Source organism: Fusarium proliferatum (assembly GCF_900067095.1).
Source record: "Fusarium proliferatum ET1 genome assembly, contig: FPRO_scaffold006, whole genome shotgun sequence".
NCBI classification, from domain to species: Eukaryota; Fungi; Ascomycota; class Sordariomycetes; order Hypocreales; family Nectriaceae; genus Fusarium; species Fusarium proliferatum.
Genome location: NW_022194795.1, coordinates 550,062 through 570,524, shown reverse-complemented (window position 1 = coordinate 570,524; position 20,463 = coordinate 550,062). Strand labels below are relative to the sequence as shown.

General features: G+C 49.6%; 6 protein-coding genes across 6 annotated transcripts; 1 reads left to right on the top strand and 5 right to left on the bottom strand.

Moving 5' to 3' along the window:
* Nucleotides 1–824: 824 nt before the first annotated feature.
* Nucleotides 825–2,061, bottom strand: FPRO_09268 (putative novel protein of ras superfamily KREV-1; the record flags this gene model as incomplete). The annotated part of the gene is made up of 8 exons (XM_031232643.1): nucleotides 825–997; nucleotides 1,061–1,318; nucleotides 1,376–1,404; nucleotides 1,480–1,502; nucleotides 1,567–1,646; nucleotides 1,818–1,844; nucleotides 1,945–1,976; nucleotides 2,033–2,061. 8 exons carry the CDS (start codon nucleotides 2,059–2,061, stop codon nucleotides 825–827), a joined length of 651 nt encoding a protein of 216 aa, XP_031082559.1.
* Nucleotides 2,062–7,730: 5,669 nt separating this feature from the next.
* FPRO_09267 (uncharacterized protein) lies at nucleotides 7,731–8,297 on the bottom strand (the record flags this gene model as incomplete). Its single annotated transcript, XM_031232642.1, has 1 exon — nucleotides 7,731–8,297. The coding sequence occupies one exon, from the start codon at nucleotides 8,295–8,297 to the stop codon at nucleotides 7,731–7,733; it is 567 nt and encodes a 188-aa protein (XP_031082558.1).
* Nucleotides 8,298–9,628: 1,331 nt separating this feature from the next.
* FPRO_09266 (related to myosins, conserved, ubiquitous membrane protein required for cell viability) lies at nucleotides 9,629–13,101 on the bottom strand (the record flags this gene model as incomplete). The annotated part of the gene is made up of 2 exons (XM_031232641.1): nucleotides 9,629–12,746; nucleotides 12,887–13,101. 2 exons carry the CDS (start codon nucleotides 13,099–13,101, stop codon nucleotides 9,629–9,631), a joined length of 3,333 nt encoding a protein of 1,110 aa, XP_031082557.1.
* A 2,163-nt stretch (nucleotides 13,102–15,264) lies between these two features.
* On the bottom strand, nucleotides 15,265–16,649 carry FPRO_09265 (uncharacterized protein; the record flags this gene model as incomplete). The annotated part of the gene is made up of 3 exons (XM_031232640.1): nucleotides 15,265–16,020; nucleotides 16,070–16,322; nucleotides 16,372–16,649. 3 exons carry the CDS (start codon nucleotides 16,647–16,649, stop codon nucleotides 15,265–15,267), a joined length of 1,287 nt encoding a protein of 428 aa, XP_031082556.1.
* Nucleotides 16,650–17,060: 411 nt separating this feature from the next.
* On the bottom strand, nucleotides 17,061–18,593 carry FPRO_09264 (uncharacterized protein; the record flags this gene model as incomplete). Its single annotated transcript, XM_031232638.1, has 1 exon — nucleotides 17,061–18,593. The coding sequence occupies one exon, from the start codon at nucleotides 18,591–18,593 to the stop codon at nucleotides 17,061–17,063; it is 1,533 nt and encodes a 510-aa protein (XP_031082555.1).
* Nucleotides 18,594–19,966: 1,373 nt separating this feature from the next.
* On the top strand, nucleotides 19,967–20,371 carry FPRO_09263 (uncharacterized protein; the record flags this gene model as incomplete). Its single annotated transcript, XM_031232637.1, has 1 exon — nucleotides 19,967–20,371. The coding sequence occupies one exon, from the start codon at nucleotides 19,967–19,969 to the stop codon at nucleotides 20,369–20,371; it is 405 nt and encodes a 134-aa protein (XP_031082554.1).
* Nucleotides 20,372–20,463: the final 92 nt, after the last annotated feature.

Genomic DNA, 20,463 nt, shown 5'->3' with positions numbered 1-20,463 from the left:
GCCAGACTTCACCGCGGCTGCCATGTAAAGTCAAGCTTGGCCAGCAATACTCGAAGACTCGGAGGATAGTTCACGTGGTGTTGCCATGCAGATTCAAGAGGAGTTCCGAGATGCGAATGAGTCTCAGGGAGTGGAATGCATTGGGCAGAACTTAGAAGTCACCCTTGCCAAATCGGAAGAGAAGCTGGTAAACGCCTGTATTTGCATAGCCCATATTGCTTCACTCTCGTCGCTAGAAGCATTTCGTATCAATGCAAGGTCGTCCGACTTGATCATACCACAACAGCTTCTCATCCATCTCACTGTAGTTCAAGTAGAAAAACCAGATACCCATATCCAATCCTGAAAGCAGTAAACATGTGCAGAACCTATATCCCAGGTCCGATATCCAACGCCTCCGACGCCGTAATGTGGAATACAATATGGGAATTGTCGATCCCAAAACATCAGTCGCTTAGCTCAAGCATGCGATGCCATGCGATTCGACTCTATTCGATTCGGTGTGGTGCGTTATGTCGTCTATACGCGTCGGTCTCGTTTCAATAAAGCGATTCGATTCTGCAGCGAGTCTGAGGCTGACTCGCAGTCAAACATCGTTTCGCCTCATGAGACCGCGAAGTCGTTCATGTGGTCCTTCCGAAAGCACCAGATATCTTTGATAGATTTATGTTAGATGGTCGTGATCCGCGTAAAACGTGCTGTATAATGTGAGAGAATTGAGGGGAAAATGCCGAGGCCTAGAAAATTTGAATTGAGAGAAGTGAAAGAATTCCAGTGCTTAGATGCCATCCAGTGGCCATTGTTTTGAAAGCGGTTCATTGAGTTCACAGGATCACACATCGCGGTGAGTCCTTCTTTCGGCGACGTCGTTGACGTCTATGAGAACTCCGGCCGTGATCATACTTGTAGTCGTCATTGGGTCCGTCATTCGCGTGTTGTTCGTCCTCTTTTCGCAACATTTGCCTGCAGAGATCGATAAAAACCTCATCAACGTTGGCTGCATAGTCGTTAGTCCAAATGCGGCGAAAGAAGCCACGCATGGGTGGATGGGCAAATTTACTCCTTGTCCTCGCGCTAGCCTCATAGTAGGGTGCGCCCCATCGTTGTGAGATGGAGAAGCCCTTGGCTCGGGGCACAGCGCGATTCTCCTCCAAATCGGCTTTGTTACCGACAATAACAAGAGGTACATTTTCGTCGTCTTTTATCCGGATGATTTCTTCACGCAAACCTGCCAGTTCGCTTAGGGAGGAAGACGATGTGATACTGAACACAAGAAGAAAACCTTGGCCGGTTTTCATGTATAGATCCCTCATGGCGACTGTACCAACATCAGTACGAGGGTCGTGCGAAAGTTGTTGAGACATAGAGGACCTACCGAATTGCTCGGTCCCCGCAGTATCGAGGCTAGAGGCCGAGTCAGTGACAGCTCGTCTCCAAACACGGATTGAGTGGTGAGACAATCAAGGAGCAAAAACTTACATTTCGAGGATAACTTGACGTCCCTGAGACGAGCGAGTCAGTCAGAAGGGGTCAGGTAGTGGCATTGTTGCCATGCGCAATACTTACATCAACCTGAAGCTGCGTGCGATAAGAGTCTTCTATGGTGGGATCATAGCTCTCGATCCACTCATTGTGGACGAACTGGGCTGTTCTCGCATGAGCTTTGTGCTACAAAGGGGAAGACAGGGAAGCGTGGTAGGATTGCGGATGCAACGGTGGGACGCAGGCGCAGCAACAAGAACATGGGACGAGGGGAAGGTGAAGGCGAAGGCGAAGGCGACGGCCACGGCCTTGACCAAGGGAGAGTGATAACTCACCAGTTAAACAACTTTTGCCCACGCCGCCTGTCAAATGATAAACGAGTCAGACAAGCGCACACGTAAGAAAGGGAGAGTCAAAGCGAAAGGGTTGCGTGGTGCGGTGCGGTGTTGGGTATAGACGAACCTGCTCCCAGGACTACCACATGGAGTTCGCGACTGAGTATTGAATTAGCATCAAGTACAACACAGCGTCAGGGATGAATGAGCCAAACCTGGGTTGGTAGTGATAATGTCGTGGCATGACGGTGATAAAGAAAAAGAAGAAAAAAACCACAGGATTTCGTGATGAGCGAGCGTATGCCGACGCAAGGCGAGTGACAAGCAATGTATGCCCCTCAAAAAACTGTATATCAATCAAGCGATAATAAAGATTGGGGGTTGCTGATGGTAATAGTGAAACCGAATGACTTCAATGCACAGTCCAAGCGAGGGAAAACGGACACTAATAAGTCTGAGCTCAAGTCGATAAATTGGCGACAAACAGGTGCAGATAGATCGGGGAACTGTTGGTGAGGAAAGGGACACTGAAAAAAAAGGGCGAGACTGATCGTGGCCGGTTGCGGTTATGTATCTTTCTGGAGCCTCACAGCCTTGAGGTTTGATAGTTGAGCACCCAATCGTATATTGCGACGTTGAAAGAAACCAGCACGCGCACGCCGGGAGGAGACAAAACACGACACGAGCAGAACCGAGATGTTGAGTCAAGCTCAAAAAGAATAGTGTGAAGACGGGCTTGGGGAGGAGGGAATAAATGAGACCAAGAGGGGAGATAGAGCCAGCTAGACAGATGGATGACACTAGAACCAAATAAAAATGTCCAGGATTTGTGATGCCTGAAATTGAGTTTCCTCGTTTGGTCCCAGGACCGGGAGTCTGGGAAGCGCCCGTGGCGGCTAGCTCGAGATATTTCCTTGGGGAAGCGGAGGACAGCCACTGAAGTCCAAGGAAAGTGTACGTACGTATGCAAGACGTACGTACGGCGCCTCTTTTTTTCTCGCTTGGTTGGGTTGGTACTTGTATTCCCAGGGTGCAAGGAGGATGAGAATGACCGGGGAAAGGCGGTGTTTTTTTCCCTTTGGCTTCTGGCTGAATTAAGGCCAAGCACCGCCCCAAGATTTCGAATGCTAAAAAAGAGGATAGTGCTTAATTGTAATGGTTGTCAAGTTTTGGCGTTCTAGAACTGGCTTGAACCGAAAGCAAGATCTTCAAAGCCCGGGACCAGGCTGGATCGGGCTGGACTCGGCTGGACTAGAGCTTGGGATGAATCGAATATGGCTGAGTGGCCCAAGAGATGGCACCTAATTCGAGAATGACGGTAATGATGACGGCAATGAGAGTGATGTAAGTAAGTAAAGAGGATTGTTGTTGCTGCGTATGTATTTGTCTGCGTGTTTGTATGTCGGGGGTTGAGAGGTGTACTATACCCGTCGCTGTCTGATAGACCGAGTTTAGAAGGCAGCTTCTCGACAGTTGCAAGGAAGACAGGGCGCCAACGAGGCGACTTATAACTCAATGATGACAGGGCGAGAACGTGGCTAAGACCTGCAAAATGAGAAAAGAGAGCGTAGCAACAGGCATCCGTATGTAATCACAATGAGAACTCGGAAGGGGGAAAGTCAAAAGCAAAACTTGGCCAGGGGTCTTTATAAGAAAGATGTCAAGGTGGAGGGGGACTGATCCATCAATGAGAGTCAGAGTAAAGTAGCAATAGGGAGTCAGTAAAAAAAAAAGAAGGTTGATGGAGCAATGTATCATCGGCAGACTGTGGCAGCCGGGTACAGGGATAAGCTTGTGAAGGGCAACACGACATAGGAAAGCGACTGGACAGAATGAGAACCACGAGACAACTGGCGAAATTCAGATAGACTGAGTACGATACGAGGCATGAGGCGAAAAACCCGGGGCAATTCAGCGCCGCAAGGTCATTACCAGAGAGTGAATCTCGGCAGCCAGTTATCTTCCAGGGTTGGCAGCTGTCAATCGATGACAATCAGGAACGCGGACAGGAGAAGAATAGAACGAAAAGATTCGGCCAACACGAGCCGAGTTGAGGATCTCTAGCTGGGGTCCGGTATGGGGGGCTTGTGGGAAAGACCCGGATAGAGAATATGGTTGGCTCATGAGTGAGTTAGCTGATTCCAGGCGACTTTCACAAAGCCGCCTGGTCCCTGGAAATACTTGCATTGTTCAAGGTCAATAGCCAAATAGCCCGAGTTGAGCTTGAACCAGGCAGTGCTCAACTGCCATTGATGGGCTACGGATAGAAGGGGTAAGGAGGGCACACGCGGATGGAGTGTAAGGTCCCGGTTAATGTTGGTGCAAGGGTGGTGTCGTTTAGTGGTCCACTTGCTGTACCAGTTTCGCAACGTTCCTGAATGTCTCGGATCCAATGATGAACAGCCTTGATGTCAGTGCAGCGACGACGTCAACAACTCTCACATCGCTGACTGAGGGTGCACGACACAGGAGTGAGGGGAGAAGAGACTGAGAGGCCAAGTGGAACACCTTGGGGCGAAGATGCCACCAACCCGAGTTGCGATGAGGCCAGATTTCTTTTTGGCTTATGTCGGTATCTTTTTCTCAAGATTGACTCCAGTAGCTCGGGAGGGCTCCCAATGCCGCAGTTGAAGATGGCTGTCCATTGGTCCCCTACAGTTGGAGCTAGGGGAGGGCTAAAGGTAGCGAAGACGACATGGCGGACGATTTGGGCTTTCGGCAGCCTTGGATTGCAGCTGCAGCGGAGTTGAGGTGGGTCCCTGGGAGGATGACAGCAGACGTACAGCTTGGGGCGTGGATCGGAGACGTCTTAGGCCTCGGCCACAGGCCACAGGGGACGGGGGAGCAGCATATTTCGCCGCGGAAGGGGAGGCTGAAGCCTGAAGGGTCATTGGCAAAGCGCTATGAGAAATACCCGCTTCTAACAACCGAGTGAACCTTGGAACCGGGTCGACCAACAGTTGAATCTACGAGCGGCCGCTTGAGAAAGGTGACCAGGCCTGGAGATACTGAAAGTTGAGATGCGGGACAAAGCCACATCACCAAGGTCAGAGTCTTCTCGGGTGAGGATTCGCTAATTGCTGTGAGCTATCCGTAGGTCGGTCAGCGGGAGAGGCTGGCTGCTGGGACCCAGTGTTGAATGTGACCCTTGCTTTGGCTTGGCTTGGCTTACCTTAGGCCCAGGCTTGCTTGACTACCGGGACCACCAGGAGGAGGATTGGGGCTGGACTGGAGAGGGCACGCACTGATGTCACCCATTAGAAGTGGTGCTGGGCGATGCAAATCATGATGAGCTGCAATGCAGGCGCAGATGATGATGATGATGATGGTACAAGTGGGCACATTGATTGTCTTAGGTACTGAGTGTTCAGGGTAAATTGAACCTCGACCGGCCGCTAAATTTAGGCTGAGGCCTGATTGTTTGGCAGGTTGCAGGCCGCTGTCAGTGTTGCCACGTGCCTTGCTCGGAAGACGGGCTCTTTCTCCCTCTATTCCCACTGCCATTTCCATGCTAATGATGCCGTCTGTCTCCATATGCACTGATCCTGCCATTTTCAGCACCACTTGGACCCGACGTCATGGAAGCATTATTTTAGTTTGCTTTAGTAGATCAAGTTCAATCAACATGAATGGCCACATTTACGAGTGTACCTGAGGTGGGCTTGATCATCTCTCCCGTCCTCTGCAATGTAAGTACCAAAGTAGCCGAGGCCTCTTGTAACTTATCCACGATTACATTACATCTCCACCATGTCACGGCAGTAAAGAGTGCATTTACGAGTGTGTCGCCTCGTTCTCCCCTACATGCACATCATTCCAGATCATCCTACAGATCACAAAGGTACAAAGTGAATCCCGAGTCCGGGCCCGGGTCGGGACAAAGGAGATAGCCTATCTATTCGAAGGCGTAAAAAGAAAAGTTAATGAGCCAACAGTTACTATTCACGGCACCGGTCTGTTTGCTCCACTGGTGTATGCATCCTCGCCGGAATACTTTTTCCTGCCCCTTGCGTTGATGTGAAAACTCTTCACCACTTGCATCTGTGTCGATGCCTGGATGCATGGCCAGATTCACATGAACAGATCTGAGGCATCCATACCCAAGATTATGGAGTAGATCGGTAGTCGAGCCGGGAACATCCCTGAAAGAAACGCTCTGTACCTGCACCGGCTACGGCTACGGCTACGGCATCCATGATGAGCTGTTCTGCACGTTGAACCTGCATAGTAACGTCCAAGGTGTCCTTGCATACAGTCACTCGACATGGTCGTATGTATACAGTATGCTCGTGTTTCAACAAGATACACATCAGGCTGAGATGTGAATCATTGTTCCCTCTCTTCCCCTTGGGACACCCCTCACCACCTTCGATAGGGGCTCTGGGTGGTATCAAGACAGCCCCATCTGGGCCCTGCGGATCTAGGATCGAATCGAGTGACGTTACAAACAAGCCACTCGGACCTTTCAGCCCTGTTCAGCTTTTACGCAACGACACGTCAAATATCAGTTCATGGCGCAGCGCAGGGTGAGATCCACTGAGACTCGGTGTATGTGTGAGAAAAGAAAGGGTTGGCTATATGAAACTGATGTCTCGTTCCTAGCCGATACATTGTTTGCTCCTCTTCTTGTCTCCATTTGCATCACTCTAAGCTGAAGCGCAAAGAGACAACTTCAACTTCGCCTAACGGAAGATACACGTTTGCCGTGTCCACGGAGACGTCAGGTCTGGATGTAGGACGCACGTCGGCCAACTGAACCCAACACAGCGGTATAGGGCGGGATGATAGACATTTCTGGCGCTCGACCAGAATTGTAAACTCTCCCGTACCCTTCCATCAAGATCTAGTCCGGATCCAACGGTGGGCTTGCTAAGGCTGAGCCTGATCAAGTGACAAAGGCAAAGTCAATTAAAACATGACAGCCAACAGGAGGCCATAACCGGGGTAATCTTTAATTGCCGATCATTTAGAGTTTTGCTCAAATCGGGTCATTTTCCCTCCTCCCCGTTGTAATCTTGGATCTGGCTCCCGTTCCCACTCCCGCTTCTGGCGGCGGAATCACTCCCAGCCAGTAGATGCTCACCAACACTCATCATATGCCAACATCAGTAATCGGCCAAACGCCGCAAAAGGCTATCTAGACTCATCTTGATGTAATTTTATTGATTCATCTCATCTATCAGCTCGCCACAATGCTCTTGGCTGGATCATTTCCCCGACGAATGTGCAATTGGGTGGATGTGAGGCCTTGAGCCTGGGCATTCTTTCTTGGTGCTAATGATGGAGGGCTAAATGTTGACGCCTCTGCAACGTCCTCTAGCGAATGTTATGCAGTAGTAGACAATGCGAGGATGCTCAGAATATGTCTGTGATTCATCCTGTCTCAAAAGACTTGATCTTGTCCTGCTATAGACCAAAGCTCATGTGCTGTGCTTGAAGTCTGTGCCATATAGGGTAGCTATGTTGGTTTGCTCACCATTGAGCAACAAATTATATTCTCTAGTCTTCACACATGTTGCGGCTGCCTATGGGAGACCTAGGAAGGTTGCAGATTGGTATCAGTTGAATTCTCAAGCGTGGTCTGAGAACAGGAGAGGACTCCTTTGCCTGTTGATGTGCTGTACGGCAGCTGGCTTCCGTTCAAAGTGTAGGCGGACAGACACATGATGAACAAGACATTACACACGCGTCAATGAAACCCAGATCTGATGAAAACGAGCCCAATTGCGTTTTGAGTAGGTATCGCTTCATATTCGAGAAAATCCTCTTATCAAGAAAAGCAAAGAAAAGAAAAGACCCATGTCTAACGCCTTGCCATTGCTGCATCTACACCCCAAATATCCCATGAACAAGTATTAACAAAAGAAAAGTAAGTAAACTGTGAGCGACAGGTGCGTATCCAGCCAATCGAGCCTAGTCATCGTTATTGTTATTGTTCTTCCACTGCACTTTCACTACGCCCAATAGAATTCCCATGATCAACGCAACGAAGAAGATCATCACCGCACAAAGCGCCAGAGCGAGGATCTGCAGTTTTCTCTTCCGTCGAGCTCTCGCCGTAGCCACAGGTCCCATCTTGTACGGTGCATTCAGACTAGAGCCAGCACTGCTACCTTGCGGGTATGGCCAAGGCGTTGAAGGCGGATACTGAGGCGGAGGCGGGGAGATTGGCGATGGTGGTGCGAGTGGAGAGTATATCGCTGGCGGACGAGACGGATCGTATGGAGGAGGCGGACTTGAGGGTATAGCGGGGGACCATGGCGATGGTGTTGGACTGGAGTATGCGGGGATACTGGCACCGAAATGTGTTGGTGGTGGTGTCGAGTAAGACTGTGGTGATGGTGAGGATGGCGATGCGCCGGGAGTAGCCATGGTTTGAGGAGAGTGATCGCCGGGTCGGTAAGGAGAGTCGTTGGGGTATGCGGCGTCAGGAATCGAGTCTGATGGGTGACTTCCATGTCGAGGGTTTGGAGCGTCCATGGTTGAGTATGATTATGATTATGATTTTGTGAGATGTGTTATATTGTGTTGTGATGAGGTGACTTGAGGTGAGGTTGAGAATTATATCGTGATGCCGAATAAATGTCGCAGTCGCACAAACAAACAACGAGTTCCTTCAGATCCGTCAACGTTTCACCAACACCTCATCCGACTATCACAGATGAACTCTTCTCGTTTGTCGTCGCGAAAAAACCAAGTCTGTCAACCGTGTCGCGCATCCATAATATCCCGCCCAAGTGTTCGTTTCGTATAAATTTGCCCTGTTTCGACCCCGATGCTCCGTCTCAGAAATCGACACCCCGGATATTTATCCTCTATTTTGCTCGTCTTTCGGCAAAATGCATGGAAAGTCGAGGATATTGGATAAACAGGCCACTCTCGCCTTGTTGTTAGCGAAGCCTGGCGAGATACGAGCGCGATAACTGTTTGTTTGCTACCGGTAAATGAACCGTGACACAGAATATTGAAAGGAACGGGATGAGCACAACAGAAAACAAACAATAGTGAGATTGGGGCAAAAATGGCGTGAGAAAGAGTGAGAGAAAGGGAAAACGGTAAGATAAGAAGCACTGCCCCCTTCTCACGGGCACCGGAGCTATAACAAGGATTGGCACAGGCACAGACGAGAGAGGAGTCTCCCAAGAGCCCTTCAACTGCGGGGGACTTTCCTATTCCTTAACTTCGGGGACCACTCTAGCCACTCTATGGGAAATAAGACGAATTAATGGTGTCCTGCACTGCCCCCCATGGCGCCGAGCCCATGACAGGGGATGCGAGGACGTGGTATCCGTATCTTGGAGAGAAAAGATAAGAGATGATCGACTGCTAAAAGCTTGGCTTGAAAGAAATCTCATCATGCAATAAAAAGCAGTCTCCTGTGTAAAACTCAGGCCTCGTTCGCGGCCACCAAAGATGTGACGAGGTTCGGTCTGGACGGCTTCAGAATACGAATATAGCTATCATCACTGTTTACGAGGCCTCTAACCTCAGAAGAGGCACCATAAACTCGCACCTCTAGTTGCCGATCTGAAACCGGCTCGACCCTTGCAAAATCTCCATCAAGCAAATTCCTCCATGCTAGGATCACCAGAATCGCCCGAATCACCTCGATAAAACTCATAACCTGTTGATCAATCTGAATGGTTCAATTGGTGCTAACAACTATCAAGACCAACAATGCGATGACAATGCTATTTTTCATTTTTGCTCAGAGCTGTTACAAATTACACTAATATCGCTATTCTACAAATCAAATCAACCGTCGCTATTATCCTCCCTTCACTCCATAACTCCTATTATATCCATATACCCTAGTATGGAGGTTTTGTCACATTGCCCAAACTTCCTTCGCTCGGCCGACTATCGATTCCTCGAAGGAGGTCCTGCAGATCCATGGTCTTTGTGTTCTGTGATCGTACCGACTTGGGCCGAGTTACATCCCCTCCTCGGCTGGTCAGACTGCGCCGTGCCGATTTATCCTGGAACGATGTCTCAATCGACTGGATGGGACTCCTCTTACCCCCAAGCAAGTTTACGTCTGGCAGTGGTGGCACAGGAGGAACTGACTCGTCCTCGTCCTCATTATCGTCATGTAAATTTGGCGCCGCTCCAAGAGGAGGATGAGCGCTCAGAGGTCCTCTCTTAGACGCCGTGCCAGGGCGCTTGGTGCTTGTTGGGCTACTTGGCTGGTCATTCTGCGTAGCAGGGTTAAAGCTCATCTCTGAAGGGCTATAATCGTAGCTGACCATGCTGTCTCCGCTGTCATCGTCCCCAATGATGGCTGTTTTAGGCGGAGGGTTGCCTGACAGCACGAGCTTCAGCTGATCCACCGACGCAACGGCACCTCGGTTGCCTGCTGAATGGGCGGGTGAGGCAGCACTCCGTAAGCTGCTCTTACGGTGTCTGGGAATTGTTCCTTCGCGATCCTTCTCGCGATGGCCATGCGACGAGTGAGGCCTCATTAGATTGTATTGACTTCCATAAGGTGATGTCGGTCCATTCCCATTAGCGTGTCCGTTTCCGTTCGTCTTCACCGTGAGGTGGCCTCGGTATGTGCCCGAGGTTTCTGTCTTGGATCCTGCCAGAGATTCAGACTTTCCAGCAGCGGCAAGCATGGCACCCGCAGCATCTCTGGTCCAGTCTGCCAGCATCTGCTCGCGGAATACAGCTGGCAGCTCTGAATCGGGCTGATCCTGTCCAGTTAGAGTTGAGCCAAGGATTGGTCCTGAAAGAACCCTGCCTGGAGAAGGACCCGGGCTGCCAGGAGGTACTTGAAGGCTGTCGTGGTAGTGCGACACAATGTACTCTACAAGCGCCTCTCTGTCGTCGAACGGAAGTATTTCTTCTCTTTCGAGCGAAGCAGAGTCCCAATCTGGCTGTGGGCGCGCCTCACCTGGAAGTCCAACCGCATCAACTTCTGGGGGTGGCATGGTAATTCCTTGTACCCAGAAACCCTTTCTTCTGCGGCGCGCCACCTCTTGCTCAATCGCTATACCAATGTCAGAGTCCTTGAAGTCGAACTTCTCGGTGAGTGCCCAAAAGTATCCATGGCAGAGAGCTGCAGTCCGGACCTTGTAAAGAGGCGTGTCAACCTCTTGTATATCCTCTTGTAGTCGGTAAATCATTGGTAGGCCATATCGGGCGGCATTAACGCCCAACTGCAAGACCAATCTTGTAAGAAGGATATGGAGCATGACAAGATCATTCTCATACTCGACGTACTGGAGGGCGTTATCGTAGATGACCAGATGCAGCAACGCCAGAAATTGCGAGTGACGTGGCTTGGATCCTCGCTCGCGATGGGAGGCGTTTGAGACGGCTCTACGGGTCTCCTTGTTGATCTTGAGAGACGAGCGGGAACGAGGAAGCTTTTCCTCGACGGCGATCTCATTCGCAAACGAAGTTTCTCGGTCAAGCCATGTAATGAGAGCGTCCATATATGCCTTGCGAACGTGACCATCTGGATCACGCAGAAGCCAGTGAGTTCCCTCCCAAATATAAATTGGCACAGGGTTGCGGGACAGCCCCATGTTGCCGGTGAGCTTCTTCTGAGGGTTTGCAACTAAGAGAATCTCCTTGATAGCTCGGAGGCCAGATACTCTGCCCGTGTTGAGGGAGAAATAATGGTCAAGCTGCTGGCTGTCGCTCAACTCTATGGTGGAGGTACCCGGTCCAGCTTCATTGTTTCCGTTCTTCTCGCCGCCAGGGGAAGAGTTAACGCTCGCAGATCGAGACGGTTTGAGACGTAAGATAATAGCGGAAATCATATCTGAGATCTGATCTGCGTAGTACACGTGGGTCGCCAAGTCGCCAATGCACAGTTCAAGTCTGCCCACAAGATGCTTAGTCTTCTGGCGCGCGATTGATTCAGGCTCCACAGCAGAGGGACTACCGTCGTCGCTCTGGCTGGTCGGAGTTCGCATCCTAAAAAGCTTCCTCATCTGCTTAATCAGACCAAGGAGAACATCCATCATGCTCAATCCAATGAGGTTGACGTCGGACCGTAGGAGGGAGCTCATGATTGTTACTAATGCGAGTTGTTCGTCCAATGTAGAGTCCTGTACGGGAATCCGTAGTAGAGTTTCGAGAGCGGCAACAAGGATTGTGTATCTGTCTTGCACAGGAGCCCAGCGCGAGACAATTCCATATATACTGATAGCCCAGCCGCTGTCTCGTTCTCGGTCGTCATGGAGTTCCACCACAGCGTTGCCTTGTGCAACCTTTTCTTGAATAAATCCTAGGAGAGAGACGGTGGCGCCGTGGATCTGGGAACGGGTAGGGACGATAAAGATGCTCTTCAAACATTGGAGGGCCAATACGCCAACCTCTTCTTCTGCAAGCCTATCAACATCGCCGGCAGTTCCGGAGAGAGCAACAGGATTCGGGTCGTTTGCTCCGTCAGTCCCAACTGTCGCGATACTAGTTCTCCGTCTAAGCTGCTTTTCGGTGTCGACCTTCTCCTCCGTTTCGAGCCGTTGGTGTAGCGTTTCGAGGAAGTCGGGGGTTTCGGACCACAGGTTCTCGAGAATGCGAGGCATGATGACATCCATTTGACTGCCCGTTATGGAAGATAGTGCGTCCGCCGTAGAGATGCTACGAATAGCTTCGAGGCCCGCATTCCTCCATCGAACTTTAACTGGGGTAGTGAGAGATTCCTTGCCTGGCGCAGGCTTCGTCGAAGCAAGCTGAACGTACAATCGAACAATTTCCTCGTATTGTCGAAGGTAAGTCTGATCAGCCATGAGGAACGCGGCATCATGATAATCGCAAAAGGCCGCAAATGTGGGAAGAGAGGACTCGATCATGGTGATATCGTCGGAGCGGAGGACGGTGTCGAGGATTTTGAGTACGAAGGGAGCAATCAGGACCGAGTCCTTGTGAAGCTTTTCCATTAAGGCTGACAGAATCTGTAGAGTGACTTGAACATTCCTAGCGGGGGGTCACATTAGCAATCAAGGATTCCAACTGATCATGACAGGTCCTAAACGCAAGATCGCATTGCAAGAGGGGCCTCGAAGAGGGCGGATCTGACACATCGACGTTTTGAAAGTCGGTGATATGCGACGTACCCAATGCGTAGACGCCAGACATCGCTAGCTGTCTTCTTCTCCAAAAAGGCGCCAATCTTCTGGATCTTGGAGCGACGACTCGTAGCATAGTAGAGAAGGTAGCTAAGCTCGCTGCTATTCGGCTTCACATCTACAGCGCCTTTCGTAGTCCGCGGATAGCATTTTAGGACGAGGACTTGGTGTTTCGGCCGGCATTTCTGCTGAATTGCATTCATCGCGCTCGCGTTTCTGCTGAGCTCAGCCCAGCCCCGTCAGGTCGAAGGGGAGACTCGTTGAAGTTGAGGGGACGAAGACGAGAGGTATAGGAGTTGGCTTGGAGCAATGAGACAAGCAGAGCAATATCGAGAGACCAGAAGCGACGTAGCCGAAGGAAGTCGCCCTGAGTTGACAACCTTTGGTTGAGGTGGTAAGTCAGGGAAGGGAAAGGTCAAGTTTTAGGTGGAAGGGAAGGGGACCAGACTTCGGGACGGGAGTTACGGGGGTCCAAGGTACATGCTAGGTACCCCACTTGCTGCCGAACTAAAAATCTCAGCCATCCCAGGGCAGTGGAATTCCCTTTGGGCAGAAAGCGGGAAAAGGAGAAGAAAATCAGCAGCAGGGATTATAAATAGGAACAGGGGGAAATTAGTTGTTCATCGTAATCTGTAACATTAGTTAGGCAGTGAATAGCTTATGCTTCATCCTCAATCGCATGAATATTCGTACCAAAGACCAGAACTTGATATAATGCCCTGATCTCTTGGTGACATACATGCCTGCTTCTTCACAGCCAAGTACACGTTGTCCTCCACGTCTGTGCTGTGCCTCTCTCGTTAGGCTGTCCAAGGGTTTCCGTTTGGTATCGGGTTCAGCGGATGGCTTCTGACTCCGAATTTTGTCTTAGTTTGCGAGCCAAGTATCGTCAAAGTACCTCACTAGAGCCTAGACCACAGTTCCCCTGTCGGATACTGCCTGGACTGACAAGATACAGCCCACGGAAACTTTCATGCATGTCTTGGTTATTGGCATTGCCTTATTATGCGTGCGTTGTCTTGAGTTAATCTCCAGTTCCAGCCAAATCAATGTTCCTTGTTTCCATTGGTAGGTACTCACTGAGAATGGATGTCTTTACTACAAGGAAAGTTCTAGGGATATCCTCAGTATTAATTAGTTAGACCGGTGACAGCTGTGACGCAATTGTCGCCATCACACCCACCATCATGATAAGATCGACATCATCGTCACCACCATTCTTCACCGGAGTACAACCAAACCCCAACTCAGGTCGTCCCAAAACGCTTCTCGTCCAACATGCCAGGGCTCTTTTTAATGTCAGCACGTTGTAAATTGCTGAGCCTCTGAAGTGGCGTGGCTTATTCTCACAGCCAGAAGGATTCATTGACGTATTTGTGAATGCATCAGACTGAGAGACCCAACAGGACTTGACTGCTTCCCGCGTAATCCTCTTCATCATGCGCTCACTTGTTCACCGTCATTCAACAACCTAGCAAACGTCGTGAATGGATGTTTCATCCAATCCCAACAGTAGCCGAATGCAAGAGTGCTTCTGAGACCCTGCTAGCATCACCGCTTCCAACAGAATGGTACAGGGTGAGTACTTGGCTGTCAAGATGCTCCTCTGACCAGCCACGTCTCGAAACGTCATAGTAACCATCGTCCGTTTCCCCATTCTGGAAGATCTACAGTATCAAACGCCGTAGCTAAGATCGTCAATATGTTGATCATTTGCATCTGACTGCTTTAGCTGTTCTCTTCTTGATCTTGACACGATATTCGCGCAAAGAAGCGCATAATGCCATGGTCAGCTCCAAGTCCACTTGCACGCATTGTTCATGCAAGTCTCGTACAGTCCTTTTCCTCACCGCATTCTTTGCTCGCCTCCTATGCCACGTTGTCTCTCTTCTTACCCCAACATCTTCACGTTGTTTGACTTGCACCATCTCCCGATTTATATCTAAATCCGCGGTTTAATCTGTCCATCTCGGCCGATTCCGCTTCAGTGGTTGACTCCACAATAGACGTGTCGGCCATCAACTTAACTGCATGACACTTTTCGGGACTGGATGATCCGCATTCGAAACTGGCTGGACTTGGACAATAATCTCCCATGCCCTTAGAGGATCCCCGGCAATTGATCCCCGCCAGCCTTGCATCGTGGTAATTGAACGCTTTTCTGTCGTGTCCGGTGCAGCCGGTCACAGAGGCCTTGTGACTTGCGGGCGTGACAGCGACCGTTCTTGTGACGCAGAAAAGACGAGCCTCAACATTTTCTGTTCTTGCAACATTTGAAGATATTATACGGTAAGGTATTGATAATGCGCAATGTGATGTTTGTATGTAAAGATTTGTTGGGGAACTGAATGTCGCTACCAAGTCGCTCACTTTTCCTTGCTATCCAAGCTGTCAAGAATATTATCGACGACAGCCTGGATGTCGTAGTAATACATCCAGTTCGATTTCTTGCCCTTCGTTCTTCTCACCTTTGCTTCAATTTCTTCGTCTACGGATAGCCCTTCTGCCGCAATCTCCTTGCCAATACCTGCATACCAGTCCAGGACATTATATAGATCATGGTAATGTGGCGACCTGATGCGGTCGTACAACTCCAGTGCAGCCTTGATACCTCCACCTCGAGTCCAAGCCCACTCGAGGGTTTTGGATAGTGTATACGCATCCTCAAGGGCAAATCCTGCTCCCGCTCCAAAGGCTCCCGACAAGGGATGCGAAGCATCTCCGATCAGGGCTATAGAATCAAGAGCTACTACTCGATCCAGTCGCGGCCCAGAGAACAGAGCAAATTCTTGAGTCTCCCCCTTTGCTGCTAGTCGAACAACTTGGCGAACGGGCTCACAGAACCCATCGTACTCGTGGACAAGTGTGCTGAAGTCAAATGGTCGACCCCAACTGACGTGGTCTTGACCTTCTGACGGCCGAGAGATACGCGCTGTGACTTCAAAGTCGTCGTCTCCAAGCGGACTAGTAAATACGTATCTACCACCTAGATTCTGCCAGAATGTTGATGCTTGGGGGATTGTGCCAAGAGCATTAACTTCAGACTTGCTGATGATGGTGCGATATGCGGACTGTCCATTGTATTTGATTTTGTGCGAAGGAAAAGTAAACGACCGGACGACCTAGATGGTATTAGGCTTTTGCTATTGATTCACAGATTGCTTTACGTACCGATCTTATGCCATCTGCAGCAATCAAGAGGTCAACCTCATCCGTAAAGCCATCCTCAAATCGGATGATTACTCTGCCACTTTGCAGTTTTTCAATGCCCACGAGCTTCTTGGAGAGCTTTATTTTGGACTCATTGACCTCTTTGAGAAGAGCTGCTTGTAGCTTCGCCCTCCTCTGACGGCCACTGCGTTGGTGAATGGGTGTATCTTCGGGATGATAGCTTTGCTCAATAAGCTCACCCGTTCGCCCATTGCTGGTACAGTCAGCGTTGAAGTCCCCTGACCACTTACAAAATGACATACCGCTGTTGTCCACTGATACCGTCAGGAGACCTGAACAGGTCACTGGGCTTAATGTTCTTGGATGCCCCGTTCCATTCAAGCATCTTCCATGTATGCAGTTGAAGACTGATACCGCCACCTGTCTCACTGATCTCGGGCTTCTTCTCATACAGAGTCCAGTCAACGAAAGATAACTTGGCAAGGGCAATCGCGGCACCTAAGCCACCTGGGCCTCCACCAATAATGGCAGCTCTGATATTGACATTACCATTGCCATTTGTAGTGTTCTTAACAGCCATAGTGGCGAGTAGACATATGTAGACGAGCAATGAGTTTAAGTTAGCGACCAAGATGACTTTGACGATTGAAAAGAAAGGCAGAGTTTCCTTGCGTTTTATAAGAGAAGATAAGAAGTTACAGTGGTAGTATTCCAGTAAGTACTGATAGTGATGAGGCCATTTCAGATGTATGGCGCAATCAGTTAGACGAATTGGCAATTGATTAAACCCGCAATCGGAGGATTCTAGGCCTCCCATCAGTGGTCCGCTTCACTGAAGAATTGGATCTGCTGATTAATAGTAGATAATTCAAGTGGTGATTCCCGACGTATCTTACGACTTCAGTAGTGACGCCAATGTGGGATGCGAAAGGATGAGACGCTTCGTCAAACATGTATGTATGGTTGCACTGAAAGGACTTCGCTTTTACAACTACGAACTTGAATAATGCCCCAATGCCTCTTGGAGAAGTTGGTTCGCTGTATCCGGATCCCAATCAGCTAGGACTCTCTCTTCTGCGTCATTCATCTTTCTTTCCACGACCATTTCCATAACCCTTTGTGCCTCCTCCCCTAGAAGATGAACCCTTGCCCTCCAGAACTGAGATTCTTGTGTATCGTCATTTCTTGACCCAAAGAACCTCTCATCCAAGTACTTCCAGAATATTGTATCGAATGCCCAACTCTTTCTCGTAGCATAAGTAAGCCAGAAGCGACCACTCAACCAGCTCTCCCGCATATATGTTGAAAGGTGTGCCGGGAAGTTGATTTCCTCTCCCCGTTCCTGATCTTCCATTGAAAGTAGCCAGGTCCCGAGTCTGGCTTCGTAGACTTGGGACCAATCATCGATTCCAGACATCCACAGCTCTGGAGGCTGCAGCAATAACCACCAGGGCGGATCGAGGCTGAATTGTGTAGGGGCGAAATATGCGAACTCCCAGTCAAGAGCTGCCGCGATATTGTCGTGCTTGTTCAAAAGAACGTTATGGGGCCTCAGCTCGTCGCACCAAAGCCGAAAAGAGTCAAATCCATATGGCATTGAGCACGATAATTCCAAAGACTGAGACTGGGCTGACCAATTATCCTCAAAAAATCCAAAAGAAGATAGATGACCATTCTTTGCGAGTGAATGAAACAAGTATCGTGCAACATACTTGTTTCGGCATTCATCCTCCGAGTCAACAATATCGTGAACCTGGAAAAGTAACTGAGCCATGTGCATAGCTGCCGAAGCGGCGTACCATCCATCGGCACTGCGATACACCTGGTTCGATGAGGGAAGAACTGATTCTGGAATAGAAGCCTTGAATACCATGTCGTACATATTTTGGGTGATCGGTCGACCAGCCACTGAAAGCTTGTCATTAACTTCGAGCAATGACCCGATCCTATGCCGGGTTGGCTTGAAGAGCTTGATCAGAAGCCCAGCCATCTTCCCGTAAAGCATCCTCAGATCCTCTTCAGGTATCTCTGGGTCCAGAATTGGCACCCCCTCCAGATCCCGGCCAGGGCTCGAGAGAGCGTCTGACATGCTCCGCTCGCTTTTCACGAATAATAAGATCATAGCCGGTCCGATAAATGATGACGGAGCGTGAAAGAAGAGGTACGGAACTTGTACATCACTCTTTTGAGCGAGGTAAGATATGGTTGTAGCTTCATAGAGAGCCTTTTCGTCCCAGAACTGTCCCAAATCGGGGCTTGGTTGCCGAACAGCAATATCGAAGGCATCTCCATCGCAGTGCATTCGATAAATAACATTGTGTCTGCCCAGGATGACTGGAGGGACCAAGCGTGCAGTCTGATCGCAAACAACCTCGACAAAAGACACAACCTCTTGACAGGTTCTTTGTATGAAAAGCCGCTTTTCTGATTTCTCCCAAGTTTCTCCATCCACTGTTTGTGCAAGATGGTCAAAACGTCGCTGGGCCTCGGTATATGCAATGGAGAAAGCGGTAGAATTAGACATCGCGCAGGTTACTCAAGGGTTTGTGAGTGAGAGAAAACATGCAACATTTGGGGGCTGCATATACAACTGAGTCCCATATGCCTGAGGCAGAAGGAAATGATGTGACACAGACGGGACTCACACAGTGAACGACTTGAAAAGATTTGCCTCGTCTTATGTCTTATGTACTTACTTGAGCCAGAGTGTGTATTGATTGCGGTTGTACTTTTGAAAAGAAGTCTCAAAGACAAAAGAAGGGCAATCCGGTGGGTTAAACTGCCCATAAACCTCCCATCCTATTCCTCATGTGATGATGTGAACCGCTGGGGAAAGTCTGTTGGTTGCTTTCTGCGTCGTTTCAAATCGTGCTTACACGATAAGACGCCAAAACAGTTCTCGTGAGGTACCTCTCGGACTTCATTCCTACTCTGTTAATACATTGAGGCCCGAGAATCACTCACTGTGAACATCAAGGGCGCGGTTTTGGTGTGAAGCACAAATGTATCTTCGCTAAACAGGATTTCCTATTCAGTCCTGAATGCGGTAGCACATTCCCCTCATATAGCTACTCGCAGCAACTTGGTCATTCGACAATGATGGCCAGCCACATGAAGCATGCACGTCGGAGCAAGATAAGTCCTATGGCAACAGGCGCTGAGGTTCGTGCTTCTAACCGAGGCCAGCCACCTCGCCCGATAACCAGGTTCCAGACCGGGAGGGCTGCAGCTTAAACCCCTGGTGATTTACTTGCCACCCGCCGGTTCCGTTCCGTGCGTGGGACATGTTTATCTGGCAGATCATGATATCCTCAAGAACGGCTTGTTGCTTCGATTGTGGAGTGTCGTATCTGTAGAGCAACGCTTTTGGAAATAGGCATGCGAAAACAAGGAGGCATGCATTGTTGTGCATGCATGGAAATTGGGAGGGGAAGTTTGTGAGACGTTGCGTGACAAGTGCAATGTCACAGTGAGGATTTGCAGAGATCAGCCTTGTTTGGAAATGATAACGAGAACTGACATATATTGATGCGGCGTGGCAATACAACCTTGTAGGTGATCAATAAAACCCGCACCAATGGTCATTTTGCCAATAAGCCTATCAATTATTGACACAAATGTCACGTCCAACGTCCCTGTGATGCAACAACATTCGGACTTCTTGTGAGGTATCTGCATGTATCCATCATTTGTGAGAAGAGAAAACAAAACTGATTGATTGTGTAACAGTGCAATCAAAATGGGCAAATCACACCGCCTCACTTTCAATTCCCGTCCGTGTCTGCGTCTGCGTCTGCCTCGTCTAGGCAGGAATTCCGATCCCGCTCGCACTGATCATGTTGCGAACCAGCTGACAAGGAGTTATATATCGGGGGGCCGGGTCCAGCAGTTCCCCCCATGCTCGACTTGATCTGGACACCTTTCGATTATCTATCTCTGTCTCTCTCTCTCTCAAGAAAACTCTCTACCACGCAACGCAACGCAACTGCACACTCCCAAGTCAGCATTCAAATCAACCCACGCATCACTGCAATATTCAACATGTGCACCCAGACAGAAAACGTGGAAGAGTGCAGTCGATGTGGCTACACAACTGCCGTTCTAGACCCAATTGAGAGCTGCGGTTTGAGAACTCCGGGCTCGTACCTCGACCCAAAGGTCAACTGCTACGTCGGGAGATGCTATGGAGTGTCCTTCACTTCGTATGTCGACGCTGTTATTTGCCAGACTTGCATTGCAAAGGAGGAGCGGGACAACATCAGACGGAACAACAAGAAGGCCGTCCATGCCTTTGAGAAGTGACGGGCCTGCACGTGATCGAACGGACTTTTGTATATTTGTATTGGGATTGGAATTGGAGGAGGACACGTCGATGGCATCTTTGTAATACGTAG